The 16,588-nt window shown below is 38.0% G+C and overlaps 1 protein-coding gene across 2 annotated transcripts in view; it reads right to left on the reverse strand.

Moving 5' to 3' along the window:
- SLC17A5 (solute carrier family 17 member 5) overlaps window positions 1-16,588 on the reverse strand; it is a 59,113-nt gene that overhangs the window by 25,815 nt on the left and 16,710 nt on the right. For both annotated transcript variants that reach the window (XM_082669370.1, XM_082669369.1), the window contains exons 4-7: window positions 14,738-14,825; window positions 13,232-13,318; window positions 11,685-11,803; window positions 1,084-1,242 (exon numbers count right to left, since the gene is read on the reverse strand). In XM_082669370.1, the coding sequence (XP_082525496.1) occupies window positions 1,084-1,242; window positions 11,685-11,803; window positions 13,232-13,318; window positions 14,738-14,825 (453 nt within the window). The remainder of the gene's footprint in view (window positions 1-1,083; window positions 1,243-11,684; window positions 11,804-13,231; window positions 13,319-14,737; window positions 14,826-16,588) is intronic.

The following is a 16,588-nucleotide window of genomic DNA, read 5'->3' on the forward strand; positions in this document are numbered from 1 at the left end:
TGAGCTGCATGAGCTGCTTGTATATTTTGGAGATTAATCCTTTGTCAGTTGCTTCGTTTGCAAATATTTTCTCCCATTCTGAGGGTTGTCTTTTCATCCTGTTTATGGTTTCCTTTGCTGTGCAAACCATTGAGTAATAATGTTGAGCATCATTACCTGGGCTTATTGGTCACTTGCATATCTTTGGAGAAATGTCTATTCAAATCCTTTGCCCATTTAAAAAATTGGGTTATTTATCCTTCTATTATTGAGTTGTATAAATTCTTTATATATTTATCAGATATATGATTTGCAAATATTTTCTCCCATTCAGTGGGTTTTTATTCTCGATAGTGTCCTTTGCGGCACAAAAGTTTTCAATTTTGATGAAGCCCAATTTATCTATATTTTCCTTTGGTCATTGTGTGCTTTTGGTGTCATATGTAAGAAACTGTTGCCCAGCCCAAAGTCACAAAGATGGACACTTTTAAGAGTTTTATCATTTTAGCTGCTAACCTTCACATCTTTGATTTATCCTTCATCTTGAAGGCAAAAACACGACCAAATTTACTTACAAACTGTGCCTCTTTCTCTTTAGGTTTTTCTTCAATCTCTTTAAAGACAAATTCCGTCAACATAGAGATAATAGGAATTGCCTCAGTTTGATGAGTTCAGAAGGAACTGGCAGTTTTAGTGGGGGGTCTGTCTCACACAGCTTTGCAACTATAGCTCTGCCAACACCTGGATAACACTGCAGAGTGACTTCTGTACAAGAACCTTGTGTCTCCCAACACCCCTCTTGGCTCCCAGCAGAGTCGGGCTACCATCCCAAGGGAATATGGTACCACCTGCATTTATCATCTGAGATCCTGGCATGTTCCTGGGGACTAGTAAGACCTTCACAGTTAAAGGGCATACCAGCCAAGATACTCTGAATCAAGAGTTAACACACACAGAGGAAAGGAACAAGCAAGGCTAAAAAGAGCAGTCTCTAGGATTTAGTATATCAGAGTAAAATGGAAGATGCAAAATAACTGAGTCTCACATAGATAAAAACAAATTCTGTACACTCTCTATAAGAAGCAGATACTTATGTTTTCTTACCTCTTGAATATTGAACCTTAGGACCTCCTTCATATAAGTAGGCAATAAGGTCAATAAAGTATAAAAAGTCCAGTTGTAAGAAAAATGTGCAACTACAATAGCCCAAAGTGCTAGTGATTTCAGCATAGGTACCCATGGCACTGACTTCTGTGAAGAGAGCTGAAAAAGAAAAAAAAAAAAAAAAACAGGCATAATTAGGATAAGCTACAGCTATGTTCATGCTATGTTTAGATCTGTATCCGATCAGCTAAAATTCCATCTAGAATACGTTATCAACCTTGATTACTAAATCCCAGAGTTTTAAACAACTCTATTAAAGTATTAAACAGCAATAGAAACTCCATGATTCAGATCTGAAGAAAAAACAGAAATGTAATCTTAGAGCTAAAATGTCAAACTAAATACTCCTTACGAATGTCAGAAGTCACCTGCAATATTACTTTCTCCACCTAAAAAACAGAGGACAGTTTAATAATCAAATTCAGAGGCTGACATAAGGGCAAAGGAAAGAGATTAGAAGTCCTATTAGAATTCATATTTCATTCTCCAATCTTCATTCATTTACAATGATCTATAAGAACTGTGCAATAGGTGGTTTTTATGTAGCCATCTGGAGTAACCGTCTTCAAAGCAGGATGTAAGCACCCCAGCGGTAGCAAGATAATACACCATGGTGTGGAAAGACATAACAGATCTTCTATCTATACTCACTTTTATTGTACAAAGAGAAATTAAACTCTATTAATATTTAACAAACAGGTTGGCCCTGGAATATGTCAGACCATCACATGTTGTATGATCTCCCCAATGAAAAGGGGTTAATGGCATCCTTACTTGTTGGTCTGCCCTCGGTGTAATATTACAGCATGTTACAGTTTACATCTGCCTTTTAAAATGGATGTATGGATTTTATTAGCCAGTTTTAATTAAAACAAATCTACAAAATCAAACAATGTCTTCAAAAGATTCTTAAGGAGAAAGTAAACAGAAGTCTAATAATGTAAGCACGAGTGAACACCAAGAAAATAGTAGAATTGACACTTTTCCTCTTGAGTCCTTTCACCAAGCGAAATAATGGCAGGCTCATCAAATACACCGTATTGGGACTTCCCTGGTGGTGCAGTGATTAAGAATCCACCTGCCAGTGCAGGGGACATGGGTTCAAGCCCTGGCCTGGGAAGATCCCACATGCCGTGGAGCAACTAAGCCCGTGCGCCACAACTACTGAGCCTGCGCGTCTGGAGCCTGTGCTCCGCAACAAGAGAAGCCGCCGCAATGAGAAGCCTGCGCACCACAACAAAGAGTAGCCCCTGCTCGCTGCAACTAGAGAAAGCCTGTGCACAGCAACAAAGACCCAATGCAGCCAATAAATAAATAAATAAATAAATTTATTTTAAAAAATACACCGTATTCAAACACACTGGTCCCATTAAACAACATATCATTACTAATTTTAAGTGATAAAAAGGTTTCTCCAATTAAAATTCAAAACTGATGTACATACTGTTTATTTCACCTTACTCACCCTTTAAAGAGCCTATCTTTATGTAAGTTTTATAACGTCCATACGTACAGCAGTGCATGTAGATAACTGTAAAAACATGCATATATTCAGGTTGTTAAGCCCCTGTCCCCATTGCTTTATTGATGCATGATTAAGTAAAGCCTGAAGACCACTGGCCTGGGAAATCAGTTCCTTACATTTCCTATATCCTGAGGCTCTGCTGTGTCTTCCTCAAAAGCTAGAGCAATCTATGTTTCTACCTCCAGGGTTCACTATTATTTCAAAAAGAGGAAGAACCAAAAAAAAACAAAAAAAAAAAAAAAGAGGAAGAACCAGTATTAACCTTCTTGTGGCCTTTTTCTAGGGACTTTTGTTGTGACTTGGTAGATATGCTCTTGTGCTCTCCACTATGTCAAAGATGTAGGGGAGGTGGGAGCAGAGAAGGAGAGGGGACATTTATTCTTACATAGCAGTGGTTCTCGATTCCAGCTACACTTCAGAATCACCTTTGACACTTCAAAATTACAGATGGCTGTGTTCTACCCCAGACCTGCTGAATCAAAGCCAAAGCCAAACTTCCGAGTGGAGGGCCAAGGCATATATTTTATTTATTTATTTATTTATTTATTTATTTATTTATTTATTTATTTATTTATCAGTAAGGGATTCATTTTTCTTTTATTTATTTATTTGTTGCTTATTTAGTTTTGGCTGCACTGGGTTTTCGTTGCTGCGCGCGGGCTTTCTCTAGTTGCGGTGAGCAGGGGCTACTCTTTGTTGCGGTGCGCGGGCTTCTCATTGCGGTGGCTTCTCTTGCGGAGCACGGGCTCTAGGCGTGGAGGCTTCAGTAGTTGTGGCTCGCGGGCTCTAGAGCAAGGCAGATATTTTAAAAAGCTTCCCTGGTGATTCTACACAGCAGTGGTTCCCAAACTTTGCTGCACATTAGAATCACCGGGGGAGCTTAAAACACTCCAGGGCCAATATTACACTGAGACCAATTAAATCAGGTTGGGAGGTGTGTAGGAGGTAGGTGGCTGTATTTTTTAAAGATCCCCAGGTGATTTCAAAGTGTAGCAAACTTTGGGATCCTCTGCTGTAGTAATTAAAGAATTCTGCAACCTCCCCCCTGCCCTCTGCCACCCCTTGCTTGAAAATCTTAGGACAAAGAGGAAGGAAAAAACCAGTCTAGAGATTTTAGAGTTTAAAGGAATTTGGAATATAGCTCTTTTTACATGGCTGTGAAACTCACAAAGGAAACGAAATCACACTTCTGTGTTGAAAGATACGAGCTTAAATGTATCTGATCTCTGAAAACTAAATATATTCTGAATAATGTATTCCCCCCTCCTGGAAATATAAACTTTAATGTGAAATACGTAACAATTTTAAGACTCATGCTGCATGTATTTACACTTACTGATGGTGATGTTTTAGAAGCTCTGATAATAGCTTTTGTAGCTCTTCACCAGTATTTAGGCGTAATCTTGCTTGTACAAATGAAGCAAAACTGAAGCAAACTGGGCCATACTGGAATATTTTTGCAGTATATCAATTGAATTTTTGATAATCTGATGTTTCTGGAGAATCACTCAACCATAACCAGCTATATGTGGAGAGTGACGTCAGCAAGATGGCCAAATAATATGTCTCCTACTGGTATCCATTGTCCTCCACCCCCGGCAACAATTTGGCATCCATCCACGGGCAAAAGTGCCTTTCTGGGGGCAGAGGGATCTAGAAACATGTCAAGAGACCTGGCAGGAGTCACGCATGCCTGTGTGTTATGTAAAAGACATACAGATCTTGCTCCCAGCTGTGAACCCTGAAGTAGCCTGTGAACCAGCTCTAGCCCCTCTTGGCTGGGAGCAAATTTTCTTTAGATATTTGAGTAAGGGAATTTCTGAAGGAACAATCAATGAGGTCTTGGATCTTGTATAGAGAATGCATCATTAAATTAGCAATAATAGCCCATACAGCTTTTTCTTCATACAAGTTGAAGCAGAAAAGGACAAAACAAAAATGTATTTGTTGTCAGATGAGCAAATTCTTCTAGACTATAAAGGAAGGGTAAGGATATTCAACAACATTTGAGTATCTTCTATGCGTAACTTCACAAAAAAAATGTCTTCCTGTCAAATGCAAATAAAAGCAAATTGGTTGAGAAAAAGCTGCATGCAATACATGTTCTTAAGTTAGGTCAACTAAATATTCAAGCCAGAGCCCTCATTTGCTTAAGGCTGCAAAATTGTACACTCTTTCTAAAAGGTATAAAAGAGAAGCAAAACAGTTATAAAACATGCTGTTCTCAAGACTTAAGTAAAGGGACTTCCCTGGTGGTCCAGTGTCTAAGACTCCATGCTCCCAATGCAGGGGGCCTGCATTTGATCCCTGGTCAGGGAACTAGATCCCACATGCCGCAACTAAGAGTCCACATGCTGCAATTAAAGAACCTGCATGTTGCAATGAAGACTGAAGATCCTGCGTGCTGCAACTAAGACCCAGCACGGCCAAATAAATAAATATTAAAAAAAAAAGACTTAAGTAAAGAAAAGAAAAAAACCAAAAGCAGATCTACTCCCACATGCCACAACTAAGAGTCCACATGCTGCAACTAAAGAACCTGCATGCTGCAACGAAGATCGAAGATCCTGCATGCTGCAACTAAGACCCGGCTCAGCCAAATAAATAAATAAATAAATGTTTTTAAAAAAAGACTTAAGAAAAGAAAAAAACCAATACGAGATCTCTTGAGAAAAGAAAACTTCAATGGGTAAAGTGGTAATGTCTTAAAAATTTTTTTAAAAAGAGACCTTCATATAATGTGTTCTTGGATCGGAAGAATTAATATTGTTACAATGACCATACTACCCAAGGCAATCTACAGATTCAATGCACTCCCTATCAGAATACCAATGGCTTTTTTTGCACAGAACCAGAACAAATAATTTTAAAATTTGTACGGAAACGTAAAAGACCTCAAATATCCAAAACAATCTTGAGAAAGAAGAACAGAGCTGGAGGAATGTGCTCCTGACTTCAGACTATATTATAAAGCTATAGTAATCAAACCAGTATGGTACTGGCACAAAAACAGACACATAGATTAATGGAACCGAATAGAAAGCCCAGAAATAAATCCAGGCACTTATGGTCAATTAATCTAAAACAATGGGGGCAAGAATACACAATGGAGAAAAGACAGTCTCTTCAATAAGCGATGCTGGGAAAACTGGACAGCTACATGTAAAAGAAAAAATTATAACATTCTGTAACACCAGACACAAAAATAATAACTAAAAATGGATTAAAGACCTAAACGTAAGACTGGATACCATAAAATTCCTAGAGGAAAACATAGGCAGAACACCCTCTGACATAAATTGTAGCAATATTTTCTTGGATCTGTTTTCTAAAGCCAAGTAAATAAAAGCAAAAATAAACAAATGGGACCTAATGAAACTTAAAAGCTTTTGCACAGCAAAGTAAACCATCAACAAAACGAAAAGACAACCTACTGAATGAGAGAATATATTTGCAAATGATATGACTGATAAGGGGTTAATATCCAACATATATACACAGCTCATACAACTCAACATCAAAAAAACAAACAATCCAATAAAAAATGGAAAGAAGACCTAAATAGACACTTCTCCAAAGAAGACATACAGATGGCCAAGAGGCACATGAAAAGATGTTCAACATTGCTAAATATTAGAGAAATGCAAATCAAAACTACAATGAGGGGACTTCCCTGGTGGTCCAGCAGGTAAGACTCCATGCTCCCAACGCAGGGGGCCTGGGTTTGATCCCTGGTCAGGGAACTAGATCTCACATACCGCAAATAAGAGTCTGCATGCCACAACTAAAAGATCCCGTATGTCGCAGCTAAATATTCTGCATGCTGCAACTAAAAAAAAAAAAAAAAGATCCTGCATGCTGCAACTAAAGATCCTTCATGCCACAACTAAAGATGCTGCACACCGCAATGAAGATCCCGCATGAAAGTCCTGCGTGCAGCAACGAAGACCTCACATGCTGCAACTAAGACCCAGTGCAGCCAAATAAATAATAAATATTTAAAAAAACTACAATGAGATACACCTCACACCAGTCAAAATGGCTATCATCAAAAAATCCACAAGCAATAAATGCTGGACAAGGTGTGGAGAGATGAGAACCCTCTTGCACTGTTGTTGGGAATGTAAATTGGTGCAGCCACTATGGAGAACAGTATGGAGGTTCCTTAAAAAACTAAAAATGGAATTACCATATGATCCAGCAATCCCACTCCTGGGCATATATCTGGAGAAAAACATGGTCCGAAAGGATACATGCACCCCAATGTTCATTGGAGCACTGTTTACAATAGCCAAGACATGGAAGCAACCTAAATGTCCATCAACAGAGGAATGGATAAAGAAGATATGGTAAACATACACAATGGAATACTATTCAGCTGTAAAAAAGAATGAAATTTTGCCATTTGTAGCACCATGGATGGACTTGGAGGGCATTATGCTAAGTGAAATAAGTCAGACAGAGGAAGACAAATACTGTATGATATCATTAATTGTGGAATCTAAAAAAAATACAACAAACTAGTGAAGATAACAAAAAAGAAGCAGACTCACAGATATAGAGAAAAAACTAATGATTATCAGTGGGGAGAGGGAAGGGGGGAGGGGCATCATAAGGGTAGGGGATAAAGAGGTACAAACTATTAGGTATAAAATAGGCTACAAGGATATATTGTACAACATGGGGAATATAGCCAATATTTTATAATAACTATAAATGGAGCATAATCTTTAAAAATTGTGAATCATTATATTGTATACCTGTAACTTACATAATACTATACATCAACTATACTTCAATTTAAAAAAAAAAGAGAGAGAGGCATTGCTTTGGGGAAAATCCCCCGTGTTCTCCTTACTCATTGCAAGTAATAATAAATCCTTCCTTCTACATCTGAAAAAAAAAAGGGACATCTTCAACACAGAGCAGTAGTTGATGATCTTAAAACACTCACTAGTTACTTACTATAGGCAGTCTATCCATGAGCTAGTCATGAGCTGGCCTTCTGAGTTTACCTGCAGAGTGCCTTGAAGATTTTATTCTTCTCTTGTAACATTTCTGAATCAGAATTAGAACTATCCATGCTGTCATAAATGTAGAATCTACTTATTGCAAGAATGAAATCACATTTCTGCCTATAAGTACAGGCTTTTCTTAGCTGGATAACTGAGAGAGCATTGTAACTGGAGCCCCTGCTTGTCTGGCTCAGACCTTCTCTCCACACAGCTGTTAGTGTAAGCTTTATAAAACTCAAACTTCACTCTGTCACCTCAAGCTTACAAACAGTTCATGGCATCGCAGTGCCTAAAGGATAAAGTCTAAGCTCTTCAGCGGGGTGTACCGGACGCTCCATGATCAGGCTTCTGCCCACGCCCTACGATCTCCTGCCACTATCTGCCTTTGCCTTTTACCTGCAGCAATAGCTGACTCCTGGCACTATCCTGGCAGGTACGACTCTCTCTCCTCTGTCTCTGCTTATACCACATCCTTGGCCTGGGATGCCCGCACATCTCTCACTCTCCCAATTTGCCTGGTTAACTCCAACTTCTCTTTCAAGATTGTGCAGATACAGCCTTTACCAGTAAGAAAGAAACAAGCAGCCTCTGGCTGCTGTCACCTGAGCTGGCCTGCTTCTAACAACTGGGCCACAGTGTGCTCCATTGACTGTGAACAAAGTCACTCTATAAGAACGATGGGGCTTCCCTGGTGGCGCAGTGGTTGCGAGTCCGCCTGCTGATGCAGGGCACACGGGTTTGTGCCCCGGTCTGGGAAGATCCCACATGCCACGGAGCGCCTGGGCCCGTGAGCCATGGCTGCTGAGCCTGCGCATCCGGAGCCTGTGCTCGCAACAGGAGAGGCCACAACAGTGAGAGGCCCGCGTACCGCAAAAAAAAAAAGAGAATGATGGAATGAGACAAATAGGCCACTCCTTAATCACCTCTGAGCACAGACAAAAACAAAATCTATGAGGACTTCCCTGGAGGTCCAGTGGTTAAGACTCTGGGCTCCCAATGCAGGGGGCATAGTTTCGATCCGTGGTCAGGGAACTAAGATCCAGCATGCCGCTCAGTGTGGTCAAAAAAAAAAAAAACACCCCCCAAAAACAAAACAACAACAACAACAACAAAACAAGAAGGTATGAACCACACAAAGGTGCAAAACCTTCCTCTCCCGGCTAATGTGAGTCACTACTGCTTCCTAACACAAGTCTAAGCTATAACAAGCTGCCCTCTGCTCTCTCGCTGGGATGCTCTGTGGTTCCTCATGGTGTGCTTTCTTCTTCACTGCAGCAAAACAAGAAACGCCGTGTTCACACTGGCAGCACATGTACTAAAACTGGAACAATACAGAGAAGATTAGCACGGCCCCTGCACAAGGATGACAGGCAAATTCACGAAGCGTTCCACACTTAAAAAGAAAAAAAAAAAAAAAAAGGAAGAAAGAAAGAAACCCCTTTGTTCAACTACAGGTATGTTGCTGACAGTCTTTGGCCAGAGACCATCAACACCAGAACTTTTCCTATCTGTTCCTAGGCTGGCTGAAGACCCCTGCCTTCTCTGTACCAAAGATGTACTGTGTAACCTGTAGCACAGCACTGTTCAGCCTGTATTATATTGAAATTCTGTTCATCCATGTCTGTCTCCCTCTGGAGATCACAGGTCCCACAGGAACCATGTCTTGTTCACTCCCTCTCTTTGATTAATTTTTTAGTCCTCAGTACCTGACAAAGAACCTAGAACACAGTAAGCTTTCAAGGAAGTTTAAGGAATGAATGAAGTACAGCAGATGCCGAACATTTCTTGGATCCAAGATTTAAAAGTGGAGCTTCATGTAACACAGTATTTTATGACATTTTCAACTACAGTGTCATCTGGTTTAAGAATGCAGTTTGGAGTTCTATGAAACCTAATTCCCCTAATTCCTCTTGCTTCTGACTATTCCAATTTCTGAAGCATATGGAAAAACAAATTAACCTTAGGTTTGGATAATGGACAGATTTAGGCATATATTAAGCTAGCTTTAAAAAAAACTAAATAAACTAAAAGGTTTCATAAGTCCACAAAAAGAATGATAAAAATGAAGTTTTAGAAGAAGCAAATTAATCATCAATGCTGAAAAAATGTGAGAAAACATATCAAGTTTTTTAAAAAATTGAAGTATAGTTGACTTACAATATTATATTAGTTTCAGGTGTACAAAAGAGTAATTCAGTATATTTATAGCTTATGCTCCATACAAAGTTATTATAAAATGTTGACTACATTCCTGTGCTGTGCATTACATCCTTGTAACTTACTTATTTTAGCTGATAGTTTGTACCTCTTAATCCCCTTCACCTATCTTGCCTCTGCCCCGACCCCTCTCCCTCTGGTAAGCACTAGTTTGTTCTCTGTATCTATGAGCCTGTTTCTGTTTAATATTTGTTCATTTGTTTTATTTTTTAGATTCCACATATAAATAAAAAGACATAGTATTTGTCTTTCTCTGTCTGACTTATTTCACTAAGCATAATACCCTCCAGGTCCATCCATGTTGCAGCAAATGGCAAAATTTTATTCTTTTTTATGGCCAAGTAATATTCCATTGTATATATAAGATATATCAAGTTTTACGTGGCAAGACCCATTTACAATGCATTTAAGTCTTTTAATCTGTTCCTTAGTGAGAAAGAGTGGGTGATTCATTTGATTAACATCTCAGAGAACACTGAGATCTCAAAGTCATTTTCTTTATTACACTGGTGATTTCTTCCAGATTTTTGTCAACCTTTGGCAAAGACCAAGCGATGCCATATTTCTTAAAATTCAGCAGTTTATAGAGATCTTTGTAGCAAATTGTAAAACTTAAAAAGAAATGCGGGACTTCCTTGGTGGCACAGTGGTTAAGAATCCGCCTGCCAATGCAGGGCACATGGGTTTGAGCCCTGGTCCAGGAAGATCCCACATGCTGCGGAGCAACTAAGCCCGTGAGCCACAACTACGGAGCCCGTGCGCCTAGAGCCCGTGCTCCGCAGCAAGAGAAGCCACTGCAATGGGAAGCCTGTGCACCACAACAAAGAGTAGCCCCCACTCGCTGCAACTAGAGAAAGCCTGTGAGCAGCAACAAAGACCCAATGCAGCCAAAAAAAAAAAGGAAATGTGAGTGAGTAAATGTTTAAGTACTGTCTGGTTTACTATATATAAAAATTGAAAATATCAGTAATAATAACTCAGTGGGCAAGAAAAGTCTTACATGAAATATTTTATGTTCTTAAACAAATAAAGTGACTATGAAGCCATTAACAATGCTAAAGAAAAGACTGTATATATTTTAATTTTCCTAATGTTTTCATGTTCTTCTTTTATTCCCACCAAAAGGCAAATATTTTGTCCCCGTGGCTTGAGAATTTATGATAAATTATGTATTAAATTATGATACATAATTTATTATAAATTAAATTATGATAGACTTTTATTTCTGACTTGCTATTGTGCTCAATTAAGTGAAACAAATCTTACTTTAGTTAAGTATAAATTTTTCCTGAATGGCTACCCTAGAGGAGCAGACAGGTGTATATCATATTATATTATTATATATTACAATAAATGTGCTGTCCTTGTTAAATCACACTCTAAAATACAGATAAAAACACACTAGTTTTCTAACAACTAGCATTTAGGGTATAGCTATAAGATTCCTTTTGTAAATAACACATCTTATTTTCTACTAATTAAGAAGACAAAGGAGGCTCACTTGATGATCATTACTCTAGAAGGTTTAAAATGACTTAGAAAAGTAATTTTTCATAGATTTAAACTAGATTTAAATAAATTTCTAGATTTTAAATTTCATAGATTTAAACTAGAAAGAATTGACATTTCTTGGACAAAACAGTACTTTGTAGATTTATTTAATTCGCCTGCTCTACTTTGCCTAGAGTGTGCACAACAGAAATATCTATTAAAAAAACTGGTATCTTAATTCTGAAGAAAAAAAAGATTCTGAAATTATTTTTAAAACGTGCCAAAGTCCTTACCTGATTTCTTAATGATGAAAGAATGTATTCCTTTTCATAGGGGGAGATTGTCTTGTGAGTTTCTGGTGTATCACTAACTAACCAGATCCACAAAATAAACCAAATGATTCCAACTATACCTTAAAATAGAAAAATAAGAGGTAAATGAAATTAGTATGCACCAACGGCAATTTTTCTGTCTTGAAAAAATTATGTAATTATAAACTTAATGAAAAATTGGTTTCAGCTTTGTTTTCAAGTTCTTCTCATAATTCTTTAATGGGATAACTGCTATTTGCATTATCTCCTATAAATTTTTTTTTTCTCCTATAAATTTTTAAGAGGAAAAACTTTTTAAAAAAATTGCAGTATAACTGACATATAACATTACATTAGTTTCAAGTGGACAACAAAATGATTTGGTATTTATATACACTGCGAAATAATCACCACAATATGTCTGGCTACCATCTATCACCATACAAAATTACAAACATTTTTTTTTCTTGTGATGAGAACTTTTAGGATTTATTCTCTTGGCAACTTTCAAGTATGTACCACAGGGACTTCCCTGGCGGTGCCATGATTAAGAATCCGCCTGCCAATACAGGGGACATGGGTTTGATCCCTGGTCCGGGAAGATCCCACATGCCGTGGAACAACTAAGTCCGTGTGCCACAACTACTGAGCCTGCGCTCTAGAGCCCACGAGCCACAACTACTGAAACCTGTGCGCCTAGAGCCCGTGCTCCACAACAAGAGAAGCCACTGCAAGGAAAAGCCCGTGCACCGCAACGAAGAGTAGCCCTCATTCGCCGCAACTAGAGAAAGCCCACTACAGCAACGAAGACCCAACGCAGCCAAAAAAAAAAAAGAAAAAAGTATGTACCACAATATCACTGTGCTGTACATTACATCCCCATGACTTATTTATTTTTAATGGGAAGTTTGCACCTGAAGAGAACAACTTTTAACCACATGACTCTGCCTATCAGGGCCTACCAGACAAACCTTTTAAAAAATAAAAGTTTACAATCTATTATTTCCACAGGTATCTGCTTTTGTTTATTGATGTTTTTTGTTTTGATTGCAGCTATATTTCCTGCATAAATGTTTACATGGCAATCTAATTTATTAAATATGTGTATCGTCCTGCTATTGAGATTGAGAAATGAAAGGCCCTGGGACTAAACAAAGAAATAAAAAAGATTAAAACTACCAAGTGAGAGCATCCTACTTTGTTTGAGAAGAAATATTTTCAAAATATACATTTTTTATAATAAACAACACAGCAGTTTTTATAGTAAGTATAGCATTTATGTCCTGGATTCAACAGCAGTTTCTATTGAACAAATATTCCAAAATTAACATCAGGTCGCAACTCAGCTGGATCATTTTAACCACATAAACTTGAAAAACAGGTTATCAGTAAATGTTTCAGAGCTTTGTGGTCTAGGAGATGGGTACTTCAGTGAATTGGAATATACATATTTTAACCAATTATTAGATCACTATTACATTTTGGATCTATCACATTATAATTTAGGTTACATTTTTGAATAAACTTACCAAAGAGGTAGAAGACGTAAGTCCAATTCATATAGTAGCAAACTATACCAGAAAGAGGAAGAGAAACTACTGTCCCAAGCTGTGCTCCTAGAATAACAACAAAGACTTTGTAAACTTTGGAGAAAAATGAACAAAGAGGGGACACAGGTCTACAGCCTAAAGAAGACGGATAACAGACAATAGAGAAAAGAAAGAGTGATTCAAATCCTATAGGAGTTGAGTTAGTCACATGTAAATATAAACAACCCATTCTCTTAAGGGATCATTTACTAGAAAACCCACAATATGTAAAATGTATACATTAATATGTAGTCATATTAGTTACAATTATGTAGCTACTGATGAATTAGAAGGCATCAATCAATAGAAGACCTATTATAATATGAGCTAGTAAATGCCACATTACTAGTAAATGTGTTAGAAAACCAAGTGTTTGGGGAAAGGCTCAGAGATGGTCTCTAAACATAGCCTACTGCAGCACACCTGGAGAAAAAAGAACGAAGCTTTTGGTAATCTAATTTGCCCCAAATATATTACACACAATTGTTTCGGATAAATAAGTGATAAAATTCATTTTAACCACCAAACAGAAGACATCTTAGAAGGTACAGTGGGAGCTAAAATAAGCAGACATTGTTTCTGGTCTCAAATTTTAGTCTTATATAGGAAGTAAATATAAACAAATAATTATTACACGTTAGAAAGTGTTGAGTGTCACAGAGCAATATGGAAGTTCAAATGTAGGACAGATTACCTCTGACCTCTAGAGATCAGGAAAAGATGTAAGAAGCAGCAGTGGGACTTTGAAAAGATGGGCAAGATCTGGTCCCATAAGAAAGAAGATATAGAGGCAGGTGTAACAGGGTGAGCAAATGAATGGAAGTAGGAAAGCAGAAAGTGGGTTTGGGAACTTCAATTGGGTGAAGGCAAGGAATAGGAAGCCTAGAAAACCGGGTTGAATAGTTACTGAATATCTGCTCCATGCCAGGCACTATGTGTCAAAAAATAAATAAAAAGTTTTCATTCAGTGTGTGAGCTGGAAAAGTTATAATTCACATATAAAGCTCATGCTATCTTACCTATAGACCAAATGATAGCAAATAAATGCATAGAAAACAAGGTGTCTGAAGGGAGGGGTTGAAAGTCATGACCAGCTTATCAGATGATCAAATCAAATCACAATTTAAGGACAAAAGTGTTCAATTTTCCAGCTTTTTTTTTTTGGCTTTGTTTTGTTAAAGCATTCTCTATATCAACATCTGAAAAGGCAACATGTTTTGAAATAAATCATGGCAGACGGAGAAAATGACAGTAGTCAATGAAGCCACTTTGCTATATGCTGGTGAGCCAAAGAAGAACATTAAGAATAAAGTTATACCCCTGCAACTTAAGTTTTCCCCAAAGAAAGCACCTGACATTGCATGATTCTGCTTTGCGCCCTTCCCCCAAGGTTGATATACAGATAACACATTGTAGCGAAAACCTTCACAAGAACAGTTATCTCACCTGCATATGAAATGCTGAGAAGCTTGCTTCTTTCAAGAGGAGGAGCCCACGAAGACCACATGGCATGCATGGCGGGAAATGTGACACCCTGGGAAGGGAAAAAGATATTTCTGACGAAATGCAAGGTAGTTTTGTTCATGTTTTAAATTCAGTTGAGTATTTTGTTGCAAGAGAAGTTTCTGGATAAGACTCACGCTGGAATCAGGTTTCATGGAGTGAGATGTCTTTACAGTGCTGAGTGCAAATACCTCATAATGAAGTACTTTCAAAATCTGAACAAAGACTTGTGGACTCTGTCAACTGATTTGAGGACTGCAAGGCAAGGGTTACAAAAAATGTAAAAGAATGTACTGAATGAGGATATAAAGGTACCCTCCCACGGTGAATTTTACTCATTTACTTTATTATTATTATTTTTAATAAATTTATTTATTTATTTATTTTTGGCTGTGTTGGATCTTCATTGCTGTGTGAGGGCTTTCTCTAGTTGTGACAAGCAGGGGCCACTCTTTCGTTGTGGTGCACAGGCTTCTTATTGCGTGGCTTCTCTTGTTGCGGAGCTCGGACTCTAGGCGCACGGGCTTCAGTAGTTGTGGCATGCAGGCCCAGTAGTTGTGGCTTGTGGGCTCTAGAGCACAGGCTGTAGAGCACAGGCTCATTAGTTGTGGCACACGGGCTTAGCTGCTCCACAGCATGTGGGATCTTCCCAGATGGGGGCTTGAACCCGTGTCCCCTGCATTGACAGGCGGATTCTTAACCACTGTGCCACCAGGGAAACCCTCATTTACTTTATTTATGGCCTGAATGCAATGGGAATGTTATCAATACGTAACTTTTAAAAATACTGAGCTAATACTGTGGGATACTAGAAGAAAATTCAGATTCACCTTACTCAACAGGAAAAATAGTCCTACCAAAAAATGGTACTACCAAAAAACACTCAATTAGAGTGTTTACCAGTATTTTTTTCTTTTCTGGTGATAATTAGCCTAGTAAATGCCAATTAGGGGAGGGGCAAGATAGGAGTGGGAGATTAAGAGGTGCAAACTACTATGTATAAAATAAATAAGCTAAAATGATATATTATACAGCACAGGGAATATATAACCAATGTTTTATAATAACTATAAATGGAGTATAATACATAAAAATTTGGAATTGTTATACACCTGAAATTTATATAATATTGGACATCTACTATACCTCAATTTTAAAAAATACTAGTTACTGGTAATGGAGAAGCAACAAGACAGTGAAGGCAGGGAGGCTCACAGAGGCTTGGGAGAGGAGGAGATGCTACAAGGGAACAGGAAGGAATAGATTCTGGTAGATTTGCAGCAGTCGATTCACAGCTCTCCTTGGCCATTCACTAGCTGTGTAGCCTCAGAAAGATCAGTTAACCTCTTAGAACTTCAGTTTATCTGTAAAACATATATTTTACTTAGATGAGGAGAAAAGGAACCTGTTAGTAGGGGGGTAATTTTATTTTGTAGTCAAGGAGGGTTTAGTTTTTTACTTAGATAAGGAGAAAAGGGACCTGTATATATTTTACTTAGATAAGGAGAAAAGGAACCTGTTAGTGGGGGGGTAATTTTATTTTGTAGTCAAGAAGGGTTTATTTGGTATACCCCTATTTGATAAGGACAAAATAAGAATGTCCAGATGAGTGACCAAAGCTTACATTTAAAAAGCACTTGGCAATTTCCAAAGTTTTTTAGCAGTTATTATCACATCTGAGCTGTGACTGAGGATGGGGCACGTATTTAATATATTTGATTTATATTATATATTGTATTTGTATAATATTTATATTAAAACCTATGGTTCCAGCGTTAGATACAGTGGAGTCAT

This window comes from Grampus griseus (genome assembly GCF_964374135.1).
Source record: "Grampus griseus genome assembly, chromosome: 13".
Taxonomy (NCBI): Eukaryota; Metazoa; Chordata; class Mammalia; order Artiodactyla; family Delphinidae; genus Grampus; species Grampus griseus.